The sequence below is a fragment of the Oryzias melastigma genome, unplaced genomic scaffold, assembly GCF_002922805.2.
Source record: "Oryzias melastigma strain HK-1 unplaced genomic scaffold, ASM292280v2 sc00277, whole genome shotgun sequence".
Classification (NCBI taxonomy): domain Eukaryota; kingdom Metazoa; phylum Chordata; class Actinopteri; order Beloniformes; family Adrianichthyidae; genus Oryzias; species Oryzias melastigma.
Window position 1 is genome coordinate 296,159 of NW_023416901.1, and position 21,276 is coordinate 317,434.

At 39.9% G+C, this 21,276-nt stretch overlaps 1 protein-coding gene across 5 annotated transcripts in view; it reads left to right on the plus strand.

Annotated features, from left to right (window-relative positions):
- zbtb17 (zinc finger and BTB domain containing 17) overlaps window positions 1-21,276 on the plus strand; it is a 66,624-nt gene extending 45,348 nt beyond the window's left edge. For all 5 annotated transcript variants that reach the window (XM_024265164.2, XM_036210876.1, XM_024265165.2 and 2 more), the window contains 7 exons: window positions 1,764-1,851; window positions 9,302-9,418; window positions 9,542-9,662; window positions 12,497-12,627; window positions 12,718-12,978; window positions 13,060-13,149; window positions 20,583-21,276. In XM_024265164.2, coding sequence (XP_024120932.1) covers window positions 1,764-1,851; window positions 9,302-9,418; window positions 9,542-9,662; window positions 12,497-12,627; window positions 12,718-12,978; window positions 13,060-13,149; window positions 20,583-20,980 — 1,206 coding nt within the window. In that variant the 3' untranslated portion in view covers window positions 20,981-21,276. The remainder of the gene's footprint in view (window positions 1-1,763; window positions 1,852-9,301; window positions 9,419-9,541; window positions 9,663-12,496; window positions 12,628-12,717; window positions 12,979-13,059; window positions 13,150-20,582) is intronic.

Sequence of the window (21,276 nt, forward strand, 5' to 3'; positions counted from 1 at the left end):
TGTTGTATTTAGAAATATTCAGAATATTTAGTTCTGATGTATGCAATCCTGTTGCTGTTAGTACGACATACTACAAATGCAGTACTTTTTTTTAAAAAAACAAACAAACATAGTTTAAATACTATTTCAGCTATTTCTTTGTGCAATATTATAATGAAAGCACAATTTTGAACAATATGTTAAAAAAAGCTATTTGACCGGCTGTTTGCGAATGACATTTTTTCATATATATTGAAAATGTTTTTTCTATTTATTTGCAATAAAGTTCACATTATTGTTATAGGTGGCTGGATAGCTCAGTTGGCTGGTGTAGGTTCAGTTTCCACGGCGGCAATAAGCTAAAATCCAGTGAGGGTCCTTAGACATGGACCTTTATGTTGCTGCATAACTTGATCTGTTCCTTAAAAATAGAGGATTATGTCAGGAAGAGCATCCAGCGTAAAACTCTCTGCCTATCACCTGTGTGAATCAGTGAAATCTGATTCACACAGGTGATTCCTGACAGGATATGCTGAGGGGTGAACGACAACAGAGATTGCATTATACTTAATGATGGCACAATTGTTTTTTGAATTGGCACTTCAGGTCATAAACGTTGCTGACCCCTGCTCTAAATGAACTGCAGTTAAGTGGGTCCTTTCCTTCTTTCGAAATCACTGATATAGTGGCTTGTTTCCATGAGGGTGGTATTTTAATCTATTTTAATACTTTATTTAAAATTTAAGTCAGAAAAGGTAAAAACTAAATTTTTAATTTTTTTGTACCATTCTTAAGGAAAACCGTCTGGCCCGGGTGCTTTATTTTCCTTTAGATCTGTTATTGCTTTTGACAATAAACAAAGTTTTAGATTATTGCTATGGCATATCATTGACATTACAGCTGCAATGCTCTCATGAGGGAAGCAATCTGACAGCTCTGACAGTTTGATGCAGCTAAGACACAGTGAATTCATTTTTTTATTATTTAGATTATGCAGTTTATATTCATTTCCTATGAATTTATCTTATTTTAGATAAATTGTCTGAAATGGCCTGTTTTTGTTCTGTTGTTTTACTAGGTTTTTTTCATAAAATTTACTTAGTAAAACATTGTGATTAGTAGTGATCAATCACAACACATACAGTGTGATTAATCTGATCTCTAGTTAATTGCCTTAATTAAAAATAAATGTTCTAAATGTACAGTTTTGCATGCGATTTAATATTGTGATTATTCGCAGTTAATAAGTGGTCGGGAAATACTGTAACAAAAAAAAAAGCTAATTGTGATTTTAATTTTTCCCAGGTTTGTGATTAATTGCCGTTGTTAATTTTTATTTAATCGTTTCACGGCCCTAATTGTTACATACGTCATTGTTTTATCGCCCAGCCCTTGATCTGCCCTTCAATAGTCTTCCTCCAAACCCTTTGACCTTGAATCTCAAATGAAAAGCACACTTCGTTTTCATTAGAAAATGGGACCTTGGGCCACAGATCAACAGTCCAATTGTTCTTCACTTTGGTACGGTTGAGACGTTTCCTCGTTAGGCCCAGCTCATAAGTGGGTTGACCTAAGGAACCAGACAGTTGTAGCCCAATTTCATGTAATTGTAAACAAGTAAACATTTTAAAATCAATTGAACAGCTGCACCTGAATCTGTATTCTATTAAGTTTTAATTGTTTGAATGGAATTATGGACATGAATATAGTGGTCCATGATCTTCTGATCTTGAGGAAAAGCTCTGTGACTATTTTCCATCAAACTGTTTTTATTTTCTTGCCAGCTGGGAAACCTTAAAGCTCACCTAAAAGTCCATATTGCAGACGGGCCTCTCAAGTGTAAGGAATGCGGGAAACAGTTTACTACTTCAGGTAAAACGGGTTTCCAACTTTTAAATTTCTTGTCAATGTTTTTCACTGCTCCATGCTCCATTGATCCCTAATCTTCTTATTTTAAAATGTACTTAAGAAAATAATGACATCAACTGTTTTAATAGGCTTAGTTAAAAAGATGTGACTTAGTGCCAAAGTGAAGATGGAAAATCTAGGTTGTCTTCTTTAGGAATAACTTTAGAAATTGATCCACAATTATCATAGAGTATTGTTTTGAAACCTGTCCAAATCTTTGTAGCAGTGGCAGTCCGTGCATTTCAGAGCTGAGCCTTCAGTCTTCCTCCGCCAAGACCATCCTTGTTAATACGAATTATTTTTTGTTTCTAACACTCTCCTGTTATACATGAATGTTATTTTTGGAGCTATTCCATCATAAATGGATAATTTAAATAGACGGATTTCACTACAATTGTACATACTTTAAAAACCAACTTTGCGTGCAAGTCTCCTGTGACGAAGAGGCAGAGGCATGTGGATCCATGTACAAACCAGGTTTTAATAGAGAACACAGGCTGAGGCAAGGCAAGGTCAAAATACAGGCAGAGGTCAGGACACAGGCAAACAGGGAGTCGAGGAGGCAGGCAGGAGTCAGACACCAGAGGCAAACAAGGAATAAACTGCTCAGAAATGGCTGCGTGGCAATGCAAGACTTTGCACTGAGGTGGTGACTGCAGGCAGACTAAATACTGGTGGTGATGAGGTGGATTGGAAACAGCTGAGGAGATCTGGCTGAGTGTGGAGAGGGAGTGCAGGGTCAATACTCAGGCGAGCGCTCCCTCTGGTGGTTGGAGAGGGAAGCAGCAGGTTGATCCATGACATCTCCTCCCATTGCAATAACATCAAAACACAACGAAAACTCATTAAACTTGAAAAGATGCTTTATTATTTAAGTCATTGTCATTTATAGCAAATCCAACTTAATATAATTTTAACTATTCAAAGTTTTTACAACAATAGAGTTTAACATACAGTTGGTCAAATCCTTCTTTTTTAAAGATGAACTCCGTCCATGAAGGAAGTCCAGGAGATCAGCTGGAGATTTCCCTGCAAAATCCTTCATGTTGTATGTGACAGTTCTCATCCGAGACGGATCAGAGTTCTGTGCTGGAAAGGGATGCGTGCAGGAAGTTTTCCTGGTGCTCCCAAATTCTCTGGTGGTCGATGAGGGAGATAGAAATTATTTTTTCATGGTCTTGACTGTTTTCTTGTCTAAGAAATGATGTTGTCTGAAATCCTGCCGTGAGGCTGTCGCTAATGCAGCTCAATGCGTTCGGGGCAGCTGTGGTGCATTCAGTGGTGGCGAGGACGTTCTTGTTCTTGCCTTTTGTCGCTAAACATTGTCTCAAAACTCCGTTACCTGGCTAGACAAAACTGCTGTAGGCTGAAAGTGGCGGAAAATCCTTTTCCTGTTTCCTTGCTTCAGGGTTGGTCGGCCTTTTTAGACAATGTCCAGTTTTTCTGGAAAAGTCAATCTTAAAAACGCTTACCCAATAAATCAGCAACTAAATAAACTTCTCCGCTTTCTTCTCTTGTTAACTGCAAAACAGCAAGTGAAGCAGCCTGAAGAACAGAAGAAGTTAGCTTTTAGCAGCACGACCTTCCAATCAGAGGCGAATACGTCATCATCCATCCTCATGAGGCTACAGAGATTCTAACTCAAATTCTGATTGGTTGATTTGTAAATGCGTTTAATCCATGTATGGCCATGGTTTAATCAGCAGTGTTTTTTATGGGAAGTTGCCACAAAGACCGGAAGTGAGAATGGAAGCACTGACTGTATAAGTGTAAGTGTGAGAGAAGCTGCCAGAACAGTTGGAATGATCTAAAATATATTTGGATTGATGTATATATTAGTGCTGTCAATAAATTTAAAAAATAATCAGATTAATCCCACTTTTGGATTCTGACAAATCATGGAATAATCACAATGTTTTACCAGCTACATTTTACAATAGTGTTTTTTTAACAAAAACAGGCTAGAAATAAAAATTTTCCTTCCTTTTTTGTTGTTTGAAATTTGTAACTATATGTAAGAGATAATACCCGACGAAGTGTCCATTATGAGAAATTAACGTAGGACGCGGAGGCCTGAACCGTCCAACGCGAAGGGGAGGACGGTTGCTTCTGCCAAGTGCGTTAATTCTCATAATGCACACTTCGTCGGGTATTATCTCTTACATATAGTTACAAATTTCAAACAACAAAAAAGGAAGGAAAATTTTTAAATAACTGTTCAATCAATATTTAGTACTTTATTTTTGTTATTTCTTTGGTTTAGCTAATTTTTTCACAAAAAGCGGACTATTTGATCCCTGATGCGGCTTGTTGTCACAGTGACATGGTACACCGCAGAGAGCCTGAAGCCGTAACAGACCTCAGCTGCAGCGTTAAAGTGTTGCTGTTTTGAAAAGAAAAAAAAACGGACAAATTAGGATTTTTTTCTTCTTGTTCTGAAGTTAAGCCTTCAGTGAGCAGCTAGAACATAAACGGCACACGATCAGCTTCTTATGCTGAATACCTAAGATAAACAGCACAGATGAAATTACTTTCCTCTCATCCCTCAGTGCAAACAGCAATAATTAAAACAATAATAGCAAAAATATTAAAAACAGATAATAAACAAAATTAACAATAGAAGAACTCTGATGGTCAGAGGGGCGTGCTGGGTGTGAGCTCTCCTAAAGTCCATAATCATCTCCTTTGTCTTCTCCACATTCAGATGGAGATTGTTCTCCCTGCACCACAAAGCCAGCCTGCACACTTTACTCCTGTAGGGGGTCTCATCGTTGTTGTTGATGAGACCCACCACTGTTGTGTCATCCGCACTTGATAAGGAGGTTGGAGCTTGATGATGAATCACAGTCATGAGTCAGGAGCATAGACTGTATATAAAATAACTGGACTGAGAAAGCCCCCCCTCCTTCCGTGTTCCATATAGGAAGTACCACTGGGTTGCAAAAAGGCCAAAGTCCCATTGACTTACATTGGGAAACAGACAGTTATTTCTCAGTCATTTTATATGTCAGAATAATCATTCTTCCTCTGCTGCTTTCTGCTTAACTTCTTTTTTCTAATCCTAATTTTTTTTTAAAGATTTTTTTCCATTATCACAAGTTATTAGAGTTATAAATTGACCAATCAGATGGCTCAATAAGCGTTTGTGGGTCTGACGTCGATCGTCTGGGGCATTTGATTGACACATGACGGGTAGCCAATAGGAGCAGACTTCATCAATGCTGAGCGAGAGAAACATTAAAGGACCTGATGGTATCTTCAAACAGAAAAAAGATCCAGCTGTTCACTTGTTAGGATGGTTATTTATTTTAAATACCGCTGAACGCGCTTCTCACGTGCATCTGATCAGACTATAACCTGGCCGCGAATGACAACTGAAAAGCTGCGGCGCGCGCGAGAGGGACACGCGCATTTCTCCAGCGGCGTCACCCAAATGCTCCTTTTATCTCGACAAAAAGGAATAAATGTAAGTAAATCCAAAAGGACCGCTGACAGAATCAAATGTTGGGATGGTTCTCCCTCAAAGGCTTCAACAATGACTTGTACAATCAGCCCAGTCTCAGTAAAATGCGTACATATTCCACGATTTGGGAAATACCGTGTATAATATACGCCAAAACCGGTTTTTGCGTGCATATAATACGCGCGGTCCTAAACGTGTTAAAATGTGTTTTCCACGTTTGACACGTCCCCAACAAACTCACTCCTGATTGGCGACAGTACTTCCTGTAGATTCCATGACTCAGCTATGACTCAGACCAATCGCTGGAGATTGTTTGCAAATGGCGGTATCCGTTTCAGGAATTGACGGTGAAAGCGGCGGCCTACTTTCGCGAGGAGAGGAAGTAATGCATTTCCAATGGGGGACCTCAGTGCTCGATCTGTCCATTGTTTTTACAGTCTATGGTCAGGAGGGTGAAGAGGAGGGGGCTCAGCACACATCCTTGGGGAACCCCCGTGTTTATCGTGATGGTATTGGATGTGTTGTTGCAGACTCGAACTGCTTGTGGTCTCCCTGTCAGAAAGTCCAGCAGCCAGTTGCACAGGGAGGTTTTGAGTCCCAGGTGGTCCAGCTTGTGGATGAGCTGCTGGGGGATGATGGTGTTGAACGCTGAGCTGAAGTCGATGAACAGCATTCTGACATGTGAGCCCTTGGTTTCCAGATGGGTGAGGGCTGAGTGGAGGGCTGTAGAGATTGCGTCATCAGTTGAGCGGTTGGACCGCTATGCAAAGTGTTAGGGGTCCAGAGTAGTGAGGAGAGCAGACTTGATGTGCTGCATGACTAGCCGCTCAAAGCACTTCATGAGGATGGGGGTGAGAGCGATTGGGCGGTAGTCGTTGCAGCAGGAGGGGGATGACTTCTTTGGAACTGGGATGATGGTGGCCTTGAAGCATGAGGGGACAACCGCCTGGCTCAGGGAGAGGTTGAAGAAAACTGTGAGGACATCTGTGAGCTCATCAGCACAGTCCCTCAGGACACAGCCGGGGATGTTGTCAGGCCATGGGGCTTTCTGTGTCTTTACTCCTCTTAGTGCTCTAATCACGCTGTCAGGTGAAAGCATCAGCACCAGGTCGTCAGGAGGAGGAGAAGTTTTCTGTGCTGAAGTGCAGTTGTCTGCTTCAAAGCGGGCAAAGAAAACATTAATTAACCCTTCCGCTCTCTTTAGCTTGTTTACATTAAAAGTGGGGTCATCTCTACCCCACAAGACAGTGTGCTGAACTTTTTTTTATCTTTGATTTTTGAGTTTCACTAATGTCCATGGCAGACATGAAATCCTGTCCACCTTTGTCCACATTTGTCATGGGATGGATCATACATCAATATGTGGTTGGAGTCATCTGGACCCCAAAGAGAGCGGAAGGGTTTAAGCTGGTCCAGTACATGGGTGGAATTATCACAGGTCTGTGGGAGGGGCTTGTAATCCGTGATGGTCTGAATCCCCCCGCCACAGGTTCCTGGTGTCCCTGAAGCGGTCAGCTGTCTTCTGGGAGTACTCTCTCTTAGCCTGATACCTCTAGACAGGTTGGCTCTGGCTTTTCTCAGAGCAGCTTCGTCTCCAGCTCTGAAGGCAGCGTTCCGTTTCCTCCAAAGTCTGTGGACTTCTGTCATCCATGGCTTTTGGTTGGCTCGGGTGGTGATGGTTTTTGTGACAGTGACATCGTCCATGCACTTCCTCATGTAGGATGTGACAGTCTCTGAGTACTCCTTGAGTGGGTCAGTGGGTGGCCGCCTGTCTGAATACACTCCAATCACTGGTGGCGAAGCAGTCCTCCAGAGCCTCAGAAGATCCCCCAGGCCACACCCGGACCACTTTTGTAGCTGGTCTGGTGACTTTAACCTTTGGCCTGTATACTGGTATTAGCATGACAGTGGAGTGGTCTGAGGCACCCAGGTGGGGGAGGGGGCGGGCTCTGTACGCTCCACTATGTGAGGTGTAGACATTGTCCAGGATGTTGTTACCTCTCGTGGGAAAGTTGATGTGTCCATGGAGTTGTGGAAACGCGGTCTTTGGATTTGCGTGGTTGAAGTCCCCGGCCAGGATGACAAAGGTGTCGGGGTGGGCTGTCTGCTGCTCACTGACGTGCTGATATAGTTCATACAGAGCCTCACTCCTGTTGGTGGTGGAGCTGGGAGGAATGTATGTTGATACCAGCAGTACGGAGTTAAATTCCCGCAGCAGGTAGAATGGCCGACATTTAATGATCATAAACTCTGCAAGTGGAGAGCAGTGTTTGTAAACCACAGCAGCATTCCGGCACCAGGCATCACTGATGTAAACACACAGTCCACCGCCACGGGATTTTCCCCGCCTCGACGAGCGTCCTGTCAGCCCGGTGGTATGTTAGTCCCGCTAGCTGAACAGCACAGTCCGGGACGCTATCTGTTAGCCATGTTTCCACAAAAACATAGACGCAGCACTCACTCGCGGTCTTGGTCTCTTGTGGTGAGACAGAAGACTACACCTTTCATGCCGAGTGCTGTGTCTGATTAGTAAGAGAATAACTAAATTTTAAAACTAATTACCGAAGTTAAGCCGAACATTATGGGGTTGAGGGTTGACTAATTTGTCAATATTAAGCTACCTTACAAAAGGAAAGCGATATAATTGCTGATCGTTATAATAAGTTAAATAAAGCATCAGTTCAGAGAGAAAGTTCATCCCTTACCGCTTGTTTTTTTTCCAGATGAAGGAAAAATGTGTTTTAAAGAAACCTACGCAGTGATATCGAATGTTTGGTCTGTGTGACCGGAACTACTTCTTTAGGTGTGGTTTATCACTGTGGTATATCGCTTTTTAATCCACACCCAGCAGCCAATCAGAATCGAGTATTCACCCGGACCATGGTATAAGTTGCTTTAACTGTCTAGTTATATTCTTGACCCTTGTGCTCTCTTACGGGGTCCAGATGACCCCACCCTTACATTGATGTGTGATCCCTTCCATGACAAACGTGGACAGGATTTATGTCATTCAATAAATGGTTAACAAAGTTTATTAACACATTTGTAAAGCTTACTACCAGTTTACTAATATGGTTTTGGAACACACTTTAGATAATTTGCTGCAAAACATTCAATAAATGGTTAACAAAGTTTATTAATACATTTATTAAGCTTACTACCAGTTTACTAATATGGTCTTTGTAGACAATGGTCTGACTGAGTAGTCAATATTCTCATTAACACTATCAGGTATTTGCAAGACACCTATAATGCTAATAAATATTTTACTATGATTTAACACATTATTAATGCTTGCTAATCTGTTAACAAAGATTATTAAGGATTATTAAGCTTATTAACACATAAGTCAGTGTGAGACATCTATAATGATATTAAATGTCTTACAAGAACTGTACACATTAATAAGCCTTATTAATCTGTTAACAAGTTTTATTAATGATTCTTATTAAGCTTGTTAACACTTACTAACAATTTGTTCCACGTATACGATGGTAATAAATGTAACAATAAGCATCATATTAACACCTTAATAATGCTTGTAAATGTGTTAACTTAGGAATTTAATAAGCCTTATTAGGCTTATTACACTAATAAATGTCTTACTAACACTTTATAAGAACATTAATAATGCTTATTAATGTGTTAAGAAAGCTTGTTAAGGAATCTTATTATAAAGTGTTAGCAAAAAATCTATACACTGTCTTGTGAGGTCCAGATGACTAAACTTTTAATGTAAGCATGACTAGGATAGTACAAGGGTTACTTTGGTTTCATTCATGTACAGTACACATTTGCTACCTTGACAAATTCTGATTTATTTTAAAATTCCATTTTGGTTATATCCCACATGTGTAGAATTAGAGCTACTGTTGGCAATTATGGCAAATTTTATTAATTGTTGTTTCTTAAAGTCTTTCACTTTAATGAGAAATGGTTTCTGTGTTTCAGGAAACCTGAAGAGACACCTGCGGGTTCACAGTGGAGAGAAACCTTATGTGTGTGCACACTGTCAGAGAGCCTTTAGTGACCCTGGAGCTCTTCAGCGGCATGAGCGCATCCACACAGGTGCAACCTTCTTGTATGGATTGTATAGACAGGTTTTTAAAAGATTTATCTTCAGCTGTCAGAAAATATAGAGGAATATTTGTCACTATCCGTACCAATTAAACCTGAATTTATGTGTTCCAGGAGAAAAGCCCTGTGTCTGTAGAGTTTGCGGCAAAGCTTTTACCCAGGCCAGCTCTCTCATCGCTCATGCTCGCCAGCACACGGGGGAGAAACCCTATGTGTGTGACCGCTGCGGCAAAAGGTCAGCAGTGAATGCAAATCATCTTTTTGAGCTTTTAAGTGTACTATAATTTTCATTCTTCACTGTAAACAACCCCAAAGTAGTATTTTCATCCATTCAGGCATTTATGAGTATTCCTCTAAAAACCTGCTCTCTGAGCACCAGCCCCTCCTAACCCACAAGGACAAGTGTGAGAACCACCCCTTCCAGGAAGAGTCTGTGCTGTTTGCTCCATTCCCAGGCTAACACACTTTACTACACACTTTCAGCTTCAGCAAAACACTTTCATTTTAAATGCACAATACTGTATATCTTCTAATTGTGTCCTTGACAGAGTAACTTGAGTTTAAATGTTTTGGAGAGCTCTATTGAGGTGCCAGCAAGCACGTCGCTGTGTCACTCCCAGTACGGTGAATTTCACCATTTACTGCAGGAGCTGCACCTGAATGACAGCCTGTTTAAACCTTATTTCTGTCTGTCTGTGGCCCAGTTTAAGCATTAACCTGAGAGGGTAAAATAAAAAATAAAACTGGTGGATCTTTTATTGCCGTCTTGATGAAAATAAGAAAAAACATCATAAACCAGTGAAGCTGGAGCACGGTATGGCGGCACCTAGGGCGGCCGTCTATCTGCAGGACAGCAAACTGCCTGCAGGCCAGCATAGCGAGCACCGCCACCAAGGGGCTAGCATAATGGGCTGATTGCTCCAGCTCCATGGGCGCTGTGACAGGCTGGCGACCCGTCCACAGTGTATCCTTCCTTTGTCCAACAGTAACTGGGACACAGTCTCCAGCAAACCCTCCAGCCCTAGTGGGTTAAGAAAATGGATGGAAGTTCAGGACGAAAATCATCAAACCGAGCAGCCATGTTTGATTTTTTTTTTTTCTTTTTCAACGTGCTGATCGAGAAACGGAAGACGTCGCGTGCCAAAAGTTGAGTCTCTTATTAGTTGGCATGGTGTGTCAACCTTGCTGTGTCTGCCGCCCAAATCACACAGCGCTGCTGAAATCCCACTGCGCTCAGACTGACGCGCCGCACCGGCTGCCCAAATCAGGCCGCAGGACCTCTTATAGCATCTGTTCATTGGCTTGTTGAACTTCTGGTGCATGAATCATGTCCGGTGTGTATGGAGCTTTTTAGTCTCTGCCATCACAGATTTATGGTTTGTCCGTCCATCTGTTTGTCACAGGTTTGGTCTCTGTCTTAGGGGTCGACCAATGCTGATATCAATATCAGGAGATCCTGATATTGGCTATTTTAACACTTACTGGGATCTTTTTTTAATCCGACGGCCGATATTGAACTGGTTGTTTTCGACTCAGAGGCAGCTGCGCCTCTGCCTTCAGCATTGTCCCGCCCACTGGGCTATTTCACTGGTTAACCACTCCCAGGTAGAGGCAGAGCCAATCAAAAATTTAAACTGTTTGCAGTGAGGGGGTTGGAGCAGGTTAAACCTTTGCAGAGAGAAAAGTTTTCTCTGTGGTGAAGCTCACACATGCAAAAGTATGTAAACACAGAAAATCCCCCTAAAATTGTTTTAAGCATCTCTGTCCTTGCCAAATCACAACTAGCAACGTTGTGCAGAATATCATTAAAACGTATTTAAAAAAAAAAAAAAAAAAATAGCGGCAGCTCTGTGACCTCATTGCTAAACATGACTGTGAATCACCAAATTAAAAAAGATGCTGACAATATAGACATGTTAGGAAACCATTAGTTTATTACAGTGTGAATAAAACTTTAAAATCAAATAAAATTATTTCGAGATTTAGAGCAGGAAAGCATGAAGATAGAAATACTGAGTGAAACACGAAAGCTAGGCAGCAGCAAAGCCCCGTCTCTCCATGAAGAAACAGGACAATAATGACAACTTAAATTTCATATATCTGTAGCTCTTTCTGTGTTGATTGAGATAATCCAAGCGGCAAAAACAACATTGTTAAATGTGCCTATGTTATCAGTGGAGCAGCAGCTATCCCAATGACCACGCACATGGCTGATGCTCTGTAGTCTCAGTCGAGTGGCCGATGCCCTTACTCTAAATGATGTAAAAAGAAGAAAAAGTAATCCTCCCTACCCTAATTGCTATCAGATCCATTTTCAACTGACACAGTTGAAAACTTGTCAGAAGTGTCACCACACTAAGTTCATTGGTGAGTTCAGTGGCAATTTAAAAAAATAGTTTGACATTCATTTTTGACATTAATTTGACATTAATAAATAGGTTTGTTTGATTATTTAAAACTGGTATAGTGGAATTGGAAAAAAAAACAAACATCTATGGCATGTGCAGAATAGATTCTCAACTACAAGCTTCCTAAATGCTGTAAAAAAATGGAAAGAGTTTAGTATATGAAAACATGTTGCACTTTTTAAACTATTTTTTAGATAAATATTGCAAATGAATAGCAGTCTAAATGTTAGCTATTTGCGACCCAGACTTAAAAAAAAAAATCTGATTTTTGTATTTACGTTGAAAAAAAAATGTATTGGTCGATTCACAGATTAAACCTGTGATGGACAGACCATAAATCTGTGATGAAGAGACCATGGACCCAGGAATTCATCACAGATTTAGTTTCTGTCCATCACAAACTCACGCACAGAAAAGAAAAACACAAATATACACTATAACTGTGTTAGAACTAAAGAACTTTTTTTGAGGATCTGAATTAATGAACATCAAGTATTTACTAATATTTAGTTCATGTAAACATTTTTTTTAAAAGGACTTATTTGAAGTTTTTAAAATTTTAAACATTGCCATTTTAGTGTCAGCTTAACTTGATAGGAGTGTGTTCTCTGCACTAACATTTTCTCTTCAAGACCTGCCTGTCTTTGTCTTCTCCGGACAGATTTGTGCAGTCAAGTCAGCTGGCCAATCACATTCGCCATCATGACAATGTGCGTCCACACAAGTGTCAGATGTGCAACAAGGCATTTGTCAATGTGGGAGATCTGTCAAAGCATATTATCATTCACACGGGTAAAATCATCACATGTCCACTCAGAATGGTAATGAAGGAAAAGAGAATGTGTTTGACCTCCTGTACTTTTCTTTTTTCTGTTATTTCAGGCGAGAAGCCCTTTTTGTGTGATAAATGTGGCCGAGGGTTCAACCGAGTAGATAATCTGCGCTCCCATGTCAGGACTGTTCATCATGGCAAAGCTGGTATGAAGAGGCTGGTTGTTGCTGGGGAAAGTGCCAGTGAGCTCTCTGATGAGTGCGCAGGGACGTCCACTTCCGACCAGATCAAAATTGTTACTGTCACCACGGAAGACATTGTTACCTTGGCAACAGAGGCGCTAGCTGCAAGTGCTGTAGCTCAGCTGACAGGTTAAGGACCAAATTTGAAATTTTGTTTAAAAAAAAAATACATTTGCTAGACAATAAAGGTTTTCGTGTGTTGTTCAACAGTGGTCCCAGTGGCTACCTCTGTGCCTGCAGATGAGACAGAAGCTTTGAAGGCTGAGATTTCAAAAGCAGTTGAGAAAGTGCAAGAAGCAGGTAAGAGTTGTACTGTCAACATGCAAACGGTAGTTACATTCTAAAAACAACCTGCAATAGATGGTATCAGTGAAGAAGTCATCTACAATAATGGACTCTATGCACGGAGCTGTGTGACATATTTCTGGTTTAAAATAGGACCGCTTTTTTACTTCTGGTTGCGGCTAACCTTATACATTAGGGCTGGGAATCACTGGGTACCTCACGATACGATACGATACGCGATACATGGCTCACGATATCGATAATATCGCGATACTGCGATAATTGGTAAAAATCCTCTCTAATAACTACCATTATATAGAAAATGTTTTTGGGGGGAAATATATCCCCATTTATCTTTTTTTTACCTTAAACACAATCATACTTAACAACTTTTCTTATTTTGTGCAACAAATTATAGACACTTTTGTGCAAAATTGCTGAAATCAGTAATACTGTCTTTGACAAACATTGACAACAACTGAATATGAATTATCTGTCAGATTCAATGTTAACAATAGTAAACATGATCAGCAGTGACACTACTTAGTGCAGAATTGTTGTAAACAGAACAAATATTAAATAAGTCAAGTAGTGACAGCTATCTACCTCCAAAAGAACGTCACACCAAAGGATGATGAATATAATGTTTTACAGCCTCTCTCAAAATTGACCTAATTTTTTGTGCACTTTTCTCTCACTTGAAAAGGGCTGAGCATCCAAAAATAAAGGCTGATTTACTCAGACTGTTACTTGAGATTATTTTTCCAATTTTTATCATTTTTCCATTTGGTCAGTCAGCAGTTAATAGGTAAAAACCTTAAAACACACATAATAATGGCAATAAATATAATTTTAAGTGCTTCAATTAATTAGCATTCTCCCTAATTTTACAGTGAATTCATGTACTTTAGTTTAATTACATTTAAATTTAAGTTCATACATCAAATCCTGCTTTTTTATTTAAGAATTACTTTAAAATTAACATTAGCAACAAGTAATTACATTGTTTGAAAACGTCACATTATAAATTTATCAAAGTTACACCGTACAGCAGCAGGTTAAACATTGAAGTGCATGAAAGCGAAAATTCCGACGCTCCTTGAAGCGTACACAGACAACTGCGTAGCACGCGCTCAGTTCCCACAGCAAACAGGAAGTAAGTGATCGCTGACATTCTAGCGCTCAGACAAAGTCACTTCTTACCGGGTGGATCTCCTACAGATGGATGATAAATGCTGACAGTAGGCATGCTTCACACACGCGCTACAGAGCCTGTGTCTCACCGGTGCTTCTCACGAACGAGCACGTGCATCGCTATTAAAAGTCCGACGCAGCGTGCGCCCATAGGTCCGGCGCGCGACTCAGACGCTCAGCGCTACAGCCTCTTTAAATGAAAATATAATATCGATACTTGGTGAGAACCCATCGAGAATCGATCGCAGGACTAAATATCGCGATATATCGCAATATCGATATTTTGGCACACCCCTATTATACATTGACTTACATGTACTATTCCTGGAATTGCCTGATTTTCATTATTTCTTACACTCTTACTTCTTCTTACACAATGGCATTGAAAAAGACAAGGTTTGCTTTCCTAAAAACACCAAACACCCAGTACTAACAAAACTCTACCATGTACTGTATGATCATATGACTTCTTCAGATGAAACACAGCTCTGTTAGAACATTTAAAACCTGTTCAACAGAACCTTGAACATGTAGTCAAACTTTGAAGTGACTTTCGGATTACTGATCCTACTCATTGAGCGGTGGCAGTGCACTAACGGGCACTTCGCCTGTGTCGAGATGTTTTAGGAAAGAGAATCACGTCTCAGACTATTTCTACCTGACACTGAATATTACATTTACACAAATTTAGAAATATTCTACTGAGGAGTAATTGAGACACAACTAACAGGTCATAAAGATAAAGATGGCGATAATCAGACGTGTCTTTTATGCTAGTTAGCTTTACCCCAAAGGAAAAATTACAACGGTATTCGCTAGGCCTGGGAATCACTGGGTACCTTACGATACGCGATACATGGCTCACGATATCGATGATATCGCGATACTGCGATAATTGGTAAAAATCTTCTCAAATAACTAGCATTATATAGAAGAATGTGTTTTTTGGGAAAATATATCCCCATTTATCTTTTTTAGCTTAAACACAATCATAATAAACAACTTTTCTTATTTTGTGCAACAAATTATAGACACTTTTGTGCAACATTGCTGAAATCAGTAATACTGTCTTTGACAAGCATTTTTTGTTCCCCTCACTTGAAAAGGGCTGAGCATCCAAAATTGAAGGCTGATTTACTCAGACTGTCACTTGAGATTATTTTTCCAATCTTTATCTATTTTACATTTGGTCAGTCAGAAGTCAATAGGTAAAAACCTTAAAACACACATAATAATGGCAAAAAAATAATTTTAAGTGCTTCAATTAATTATCAACCTCCCTAATTTAAAGTGAATTCACGTACTTTATTTTAATTACATTTAAATTTAAGTTCATACATCAAATCCTGCTTTATTTATTTAAGAATTACTTTAAATTAACATTAGCAACAAGTAATTACATTGTTTGAAAACGTCACATTATAAATTTACCAAAGTTACACCGTACACCAGCAGGGTAAACATTGAAGTGCATGAAAACAAAAATCCAACAGTACCTGAAGTGTACACAAACAACTGCGAAGCGCGCGCCCAGTTCCCACAGCAAACAGGAAGTAAGTGATCGCCGTCATTCTAGCGCTCAGACAAAGTCACTTCTTACCGGCTGGATCTCCTACAGATGGATGATAAATGCTGACAGGTAGACATGCTTCACGCTACAGAGCCTGTCTCTCACCGGTGCTTCTCCCGACTGAGCGCGTGTGTCGCTATTAAAAGTCCGACGCAGCGCGCCCATCTGCACAATAGTTCCGGCGCGCGACTCAGACGCTCAGCGCAACAGCCTCTTCAAATGAAAAATATAATATCGATACTTGGTGAGAACCCATCGAGAATCGATCGCAGGACTAAATATCGTGATATATCGCAATATCGATATTTTGGCACACCCCTAGTATTCGCACGTAAATTTCTAAATACTGTAGTCAGTTCTGAACTTTTTTCTTGGCTGTAGGGTCCCAGTTTGATTTGATTTGCATTTTTTTAATCATTGATGGTGGCTTGCAGGATCTCTGCAGATCCGTTGATGAAACCATCGACAGTCGCAGCGGTCCACCAGTCATTTCTCCCTCCGTGAAAGATCAGATCTCATTCATTTCTGTGTGATGCTTTCATCTGAAGAGGAATCGTTTTCGGAATTTTCAGTGTACTTGGCTAACGTGACAGACTGTTGCCATCCCCTGTTTTGTTGTGTGTTGAAACGGGACGATTCATGTGGAGATCGGGGCGTACAGAGCTGTTTACGTTCTCCTTTTTTTCTGCGCACGTCAGAGACATGCAGTAAGGTAGTGAAAGAGCTTCTGGATATGTGAATGAAGTGAATAAATAAGTGAATAAATAAATAATAATAAAGTGGCGGACGGTCCTGCAAACATGTCTCTAAGCTCTTTATTTTGCATATGAAACTCTGCATTACCGACCCGGATAGCCAGCGTCATTGATGATTTGATTTAGAGTCGCCAAAAGGTTCTGATCTGTAAATAAACCTTCACGAGATGCTCCACGTCTTCCAGCTTCGAGCATGGCTCTGATAAACTGACAGCTTTCGGTTTCATCTGCATTGTCAGCGTCACTGTCAGTGTCATTGCCATTGTGAGCTCTTACTTTCCGCGCTGCCGGCTCAAATTGATAGGGCTTTACAGTCCTCAAACCACAAACACCCGGCGCCTCTGAATCAGCGTCACTTTCAGAACAGATGTTTCCACAATCTGAATCTGAAGACAGAATTGTGGACCTTGAAATATTGCCGCTATCGCTAGCTCCGACACGCAGAGGAGAAGCCATCTTGCTATATTGACCCCTGTTACGTCACACGCACCACGTGACCAAAACGGAGCTTTTTACCCGGAAGAGACAGGTTTGCCAAATTTGGCCTCAAAAATTCTGTTTTATTTCAATATTTCTTGCTCAAAATACGCCAAAACATTTGGAAATGGTAAATATAAGGCAAAATACAGTTAACACCGAAAATGACCTACAACTCCATTACTAACCCTTTAATAATAAAATAGAACATCAGCGGAAAAATATACAACAAAGTTTTTTATCTTACAATAAAACCTTATATTCACAACCTTTCATAGACAATCAACAGGAAATAGACTACTTTTTATCCGAGTTACATCTACCCGCTGTTACTGATGAACAGAATAAGGCTCTTCTTTCTGCTATAACAAAAGAAGAAATTCGGCAAGCGATTAAAAGGTTAAAAAATGGAAAGATGGCGGGAGCAGATGGGTTTGGCCCAGAATGGTATAAAACGATGCAAAACTATTTAACCCCCTCTCTGCTGAAAACTTTTAACTGGGTAATGGAAAAGAAAACAATTCCTCCTTCGTGGAACGAAGCTATTATCTCCGTCATCCCCAAAGAGGGAAAGGACCGATTAGAGTGTAACAGCTATCGCCCAATTAGTGTGTTAAATATAGACTACAAAGTTTTTACTTCTATCATGTCCAAAAGATTAGAAACGGTTCTACCAAATTTAATCCATCAGGACCAGACAGGTCCTATTAAACAGAGACAAACACAGGATAATATTAGAAGAGTTCTACACATTCTGAAACAGATATCACAACAAAATTGGAGAGTCTAGTGATAAGCCTGGATGCTGAAAAAGCATTTGATTCAGTGAGATGGTCCTTCCTCTATAAAGTTCTCGATAAATTTGGTTTTCATGAATGCATAATCAAAATAATCTCTGGATTGTATAAAAAACCTGTAGCAAGAATTAAGATAAATGGAGATCTCACAGAACCTTTTCTTTTAGAAAGAGCAGGGGTCACCAACACGTCGCCCGCGGGCGCCAGGTCGCCCGCGAGCTCCACATCAGTCGCCCGCAGGCCTCTTCTAAAAATTAGTGATGGGTCAGTCGCGAACGAAACGGCTCTTTGAAGTGAACGACGCGAGCCGGCTCCTCGCTGGGAGCCGGAAGTCGGGAGCTGAGTCTTTTCTCTCTCAGCTCCTCTCTCTCCCTCCCCTTTTTTTTCCCGCATGTCGCACGTGATTGGTCAATATGTGTTTGTGCCGTGTGTGTTCGCGCTGAGCAGAGGAGGAGGGGCGGTAGTTACACTCACAGCAACAACAGTAGCAAGGCACACACGGAGGGAAAGAGAGGAAGAGAGCCAGTGGTCACGAGACAAACAAAACATTAAGACAGTGTTTCTCAAATGGTGGGGCGGGGGACAGCCCGGCGATCATGGAGTTTCCTTACAGCCGTGTTTTCGTTCTCTCTCTCTCCCTTTTTTTCCTCCTCATGTCGCACGCGATTGGTCAATATGTATTTGTGCCGCGTGTTCGTGCTGAGCAGAGGAGGGGGTTACACTCGCAGCGCACAGAAGGAAAGAGATAAAGAGAGTCAGTGGCCACAAGACAAACACTTTTTAATCTATATTTTTGTGTTGTGGTTTGCAGTGTTTTATATTGTTTTCAAGTTGAATTTGTTTACAAAGAGATGATTAATAATTTGATAGAACAGCTCTGTTGAATAGTAAATAGTTTTTATTTATTTTTCTGTTTATATGAATGAAATAAAATCTTATTTACAAAAAAAACAAGTTTTTTTATTAGTAATTCATTTTGTGCATAATTTTATATAATTGTTGATAATAAATTACTTAAAGCAACAAAACAACCTAAAGAGCCGTTTGGGAGCCGAAAGAGTCGGCTCTTTTTGGTGAGCCGATCCGAAAGAGCCGGCTTCCTTAAAGGAGCCGGAATTCCAATCACTACTAAAAATAGCACAACTCACTTGTGAGCTGCTCGAAAATTTTATTTTATTGTGATGCAATTTTTTTAAATCACACCTGCCTATATGAAGAATTAAAAACTAAAAAATCTTAAAGAAAAATGTTCATTATTTCTGAAGCCAAAAACGGCCTGTCCTACTATTTTTCTTTTTTTAAATCGTTTTCTCCTTAACGAGATAATCGCATTTCCATTGACTCTGAAATTTTGCAAATTGGAATTTGGATAATAAATTCTCCTAATGGAAACACCACAGTTTCGAAAAAAACTGGCATTTTTCGAAAAAAAATTTGCGGACAGAACAACTCAACCAAATATGGTGTAAATGGACAGAATATGTCAAACAGACCTGGTTAGATTTAAGTTTTACAAACTAATTGCTGGATTGTACATTCTTTAAACCCCAGTGCTAGTCTTTATGTGGTCTCTTATATGAATCTTGGTTTGTGTTTACTTTGGTTTATTTTATCTTTGTCAGACAGATTGCTGTCCAGTTACTAAGTGTTTTTTTTCTTTTTTTCTCCATTATTTTATTTATTTATTTATTTTCTTTCTGGTGTGTATTTTGTTGTTCTATACCCTATTTTCTATTTGTTTTTTTTCTTATTGTAATGATCTGCATGGAAAGCTATAAGAAATGAACGAGCTTGTGTAGCAATTTGTGTTGTAATCTAACTTTCCTAGAAAAATAAAATGTATATTAAAAAAAAAAGGTTAGGATTATGGTTCCGGTTAATACAACAAAAGGTTCCTGATCGGGACTGTATTTGCATCTGCAGCTGCGCTCTAGCTGCGTGACATCTAACAGGACTTTTACATTAAATATTGTTACCAGTAACAGCATTTAGCTTTGGATGCACTTAAAATACATTAAACCATGCAGTAATTGGTATCTTGGCTGCGCTTATTACATGTGACCGACATGAATTTCCATCAGCTTTTGAGCTGGTCGCATGTAATTACTTGCAAATAAAATCAGTATTAGCAAGTTACCTTCAAAGCTTACTATGTAGGTCGACACATACAATTTAAATCCTTTTTGCATTTTTATTTTGGAGTATTTTGCTAGAATAACAAACAAGGCGCCTAACATCATTTAGAGTGACTCTTGGTAGCTCGGTAGCTTGGTAGCTCCAAAAGACTCCCTGTAAACTCCAAATACCTCACTATTCCCATATAAACAGTAGCCTACTGCCTCAACCGGAAAAGACTGAACGGTCATATACCGAACGCTGAAGTAGGTCGTGCAAATTGCTTCAGAGAAAAATAAGTCCAGTTGTATAGAATGAAAACAAAGATTTGATCACAGTCAAAGATTAATGTATTTTTGAGAAACTGAACTAATTCTTTACAGAAGACACGGCCTAGAGATTACATGCTGCAAAAAAATACATTTGCTGTTTTTTTTTAATTAAATTGTTATGAGTTTTCTAATTGAGACCCAAGCTTTTTTTTTTTTTGAAAAACCAGAAATTTCTGTTTTACATGATCACCTCTGATTATGTTCACAGACCCCAACACCCAGATCTTGTACGCTTGTGATTCTTGTGGAGATAAATTCCTGGATGCCTGCTCCCTGGCTCAGCATGTGCGCATCCACACAGCTCAAGCATTGGTCATGTTTCAGGCTGACTCAGACTTGTACCAATACACCACAGCCACCGAGGGGGAAATGGCAACAACATGGCAACACACATCTGAAGAGGTTGTTCATGCTGAAGGAGTAGTCAACACTGGAGAAGAGAGAAAAGAGATAGTTGCTAGGACACAAGACGCACAGGACTCGGAGGTCGTAGTACATGCAGAGGAGGACCTGGAGGAACGAGAGGTGGAGAGCCCCAACAAACATCAAACGGATGGAAAATGTGTAGAGGAGAAAAAAGACATTAAATGTGAGGTTCAGACATAATGAAGCATGTCTGTTTTGGAAGGAAATGTTGTTTGCAACAGAGATTTTTTTTTATGTGGAGGGTAAGTTTGTAAATTAGCCATGAAATGAAATCTAAGTTTGTAACATTTGAATTTATAATAGTATTAACAAGTTCTTTCAAATACCAATATCGGATGTTATTTTTTAAGGGAATTTTAGAACAAGGGAATTTTTCAAATATTCCAAAACACATTTTTAGAGAAAACTTTGAAATTTGATGTGTTTTTTATATAAGACCAGTTTTTCCTTTCTCAACATAAACAGCTTGAGTCTCT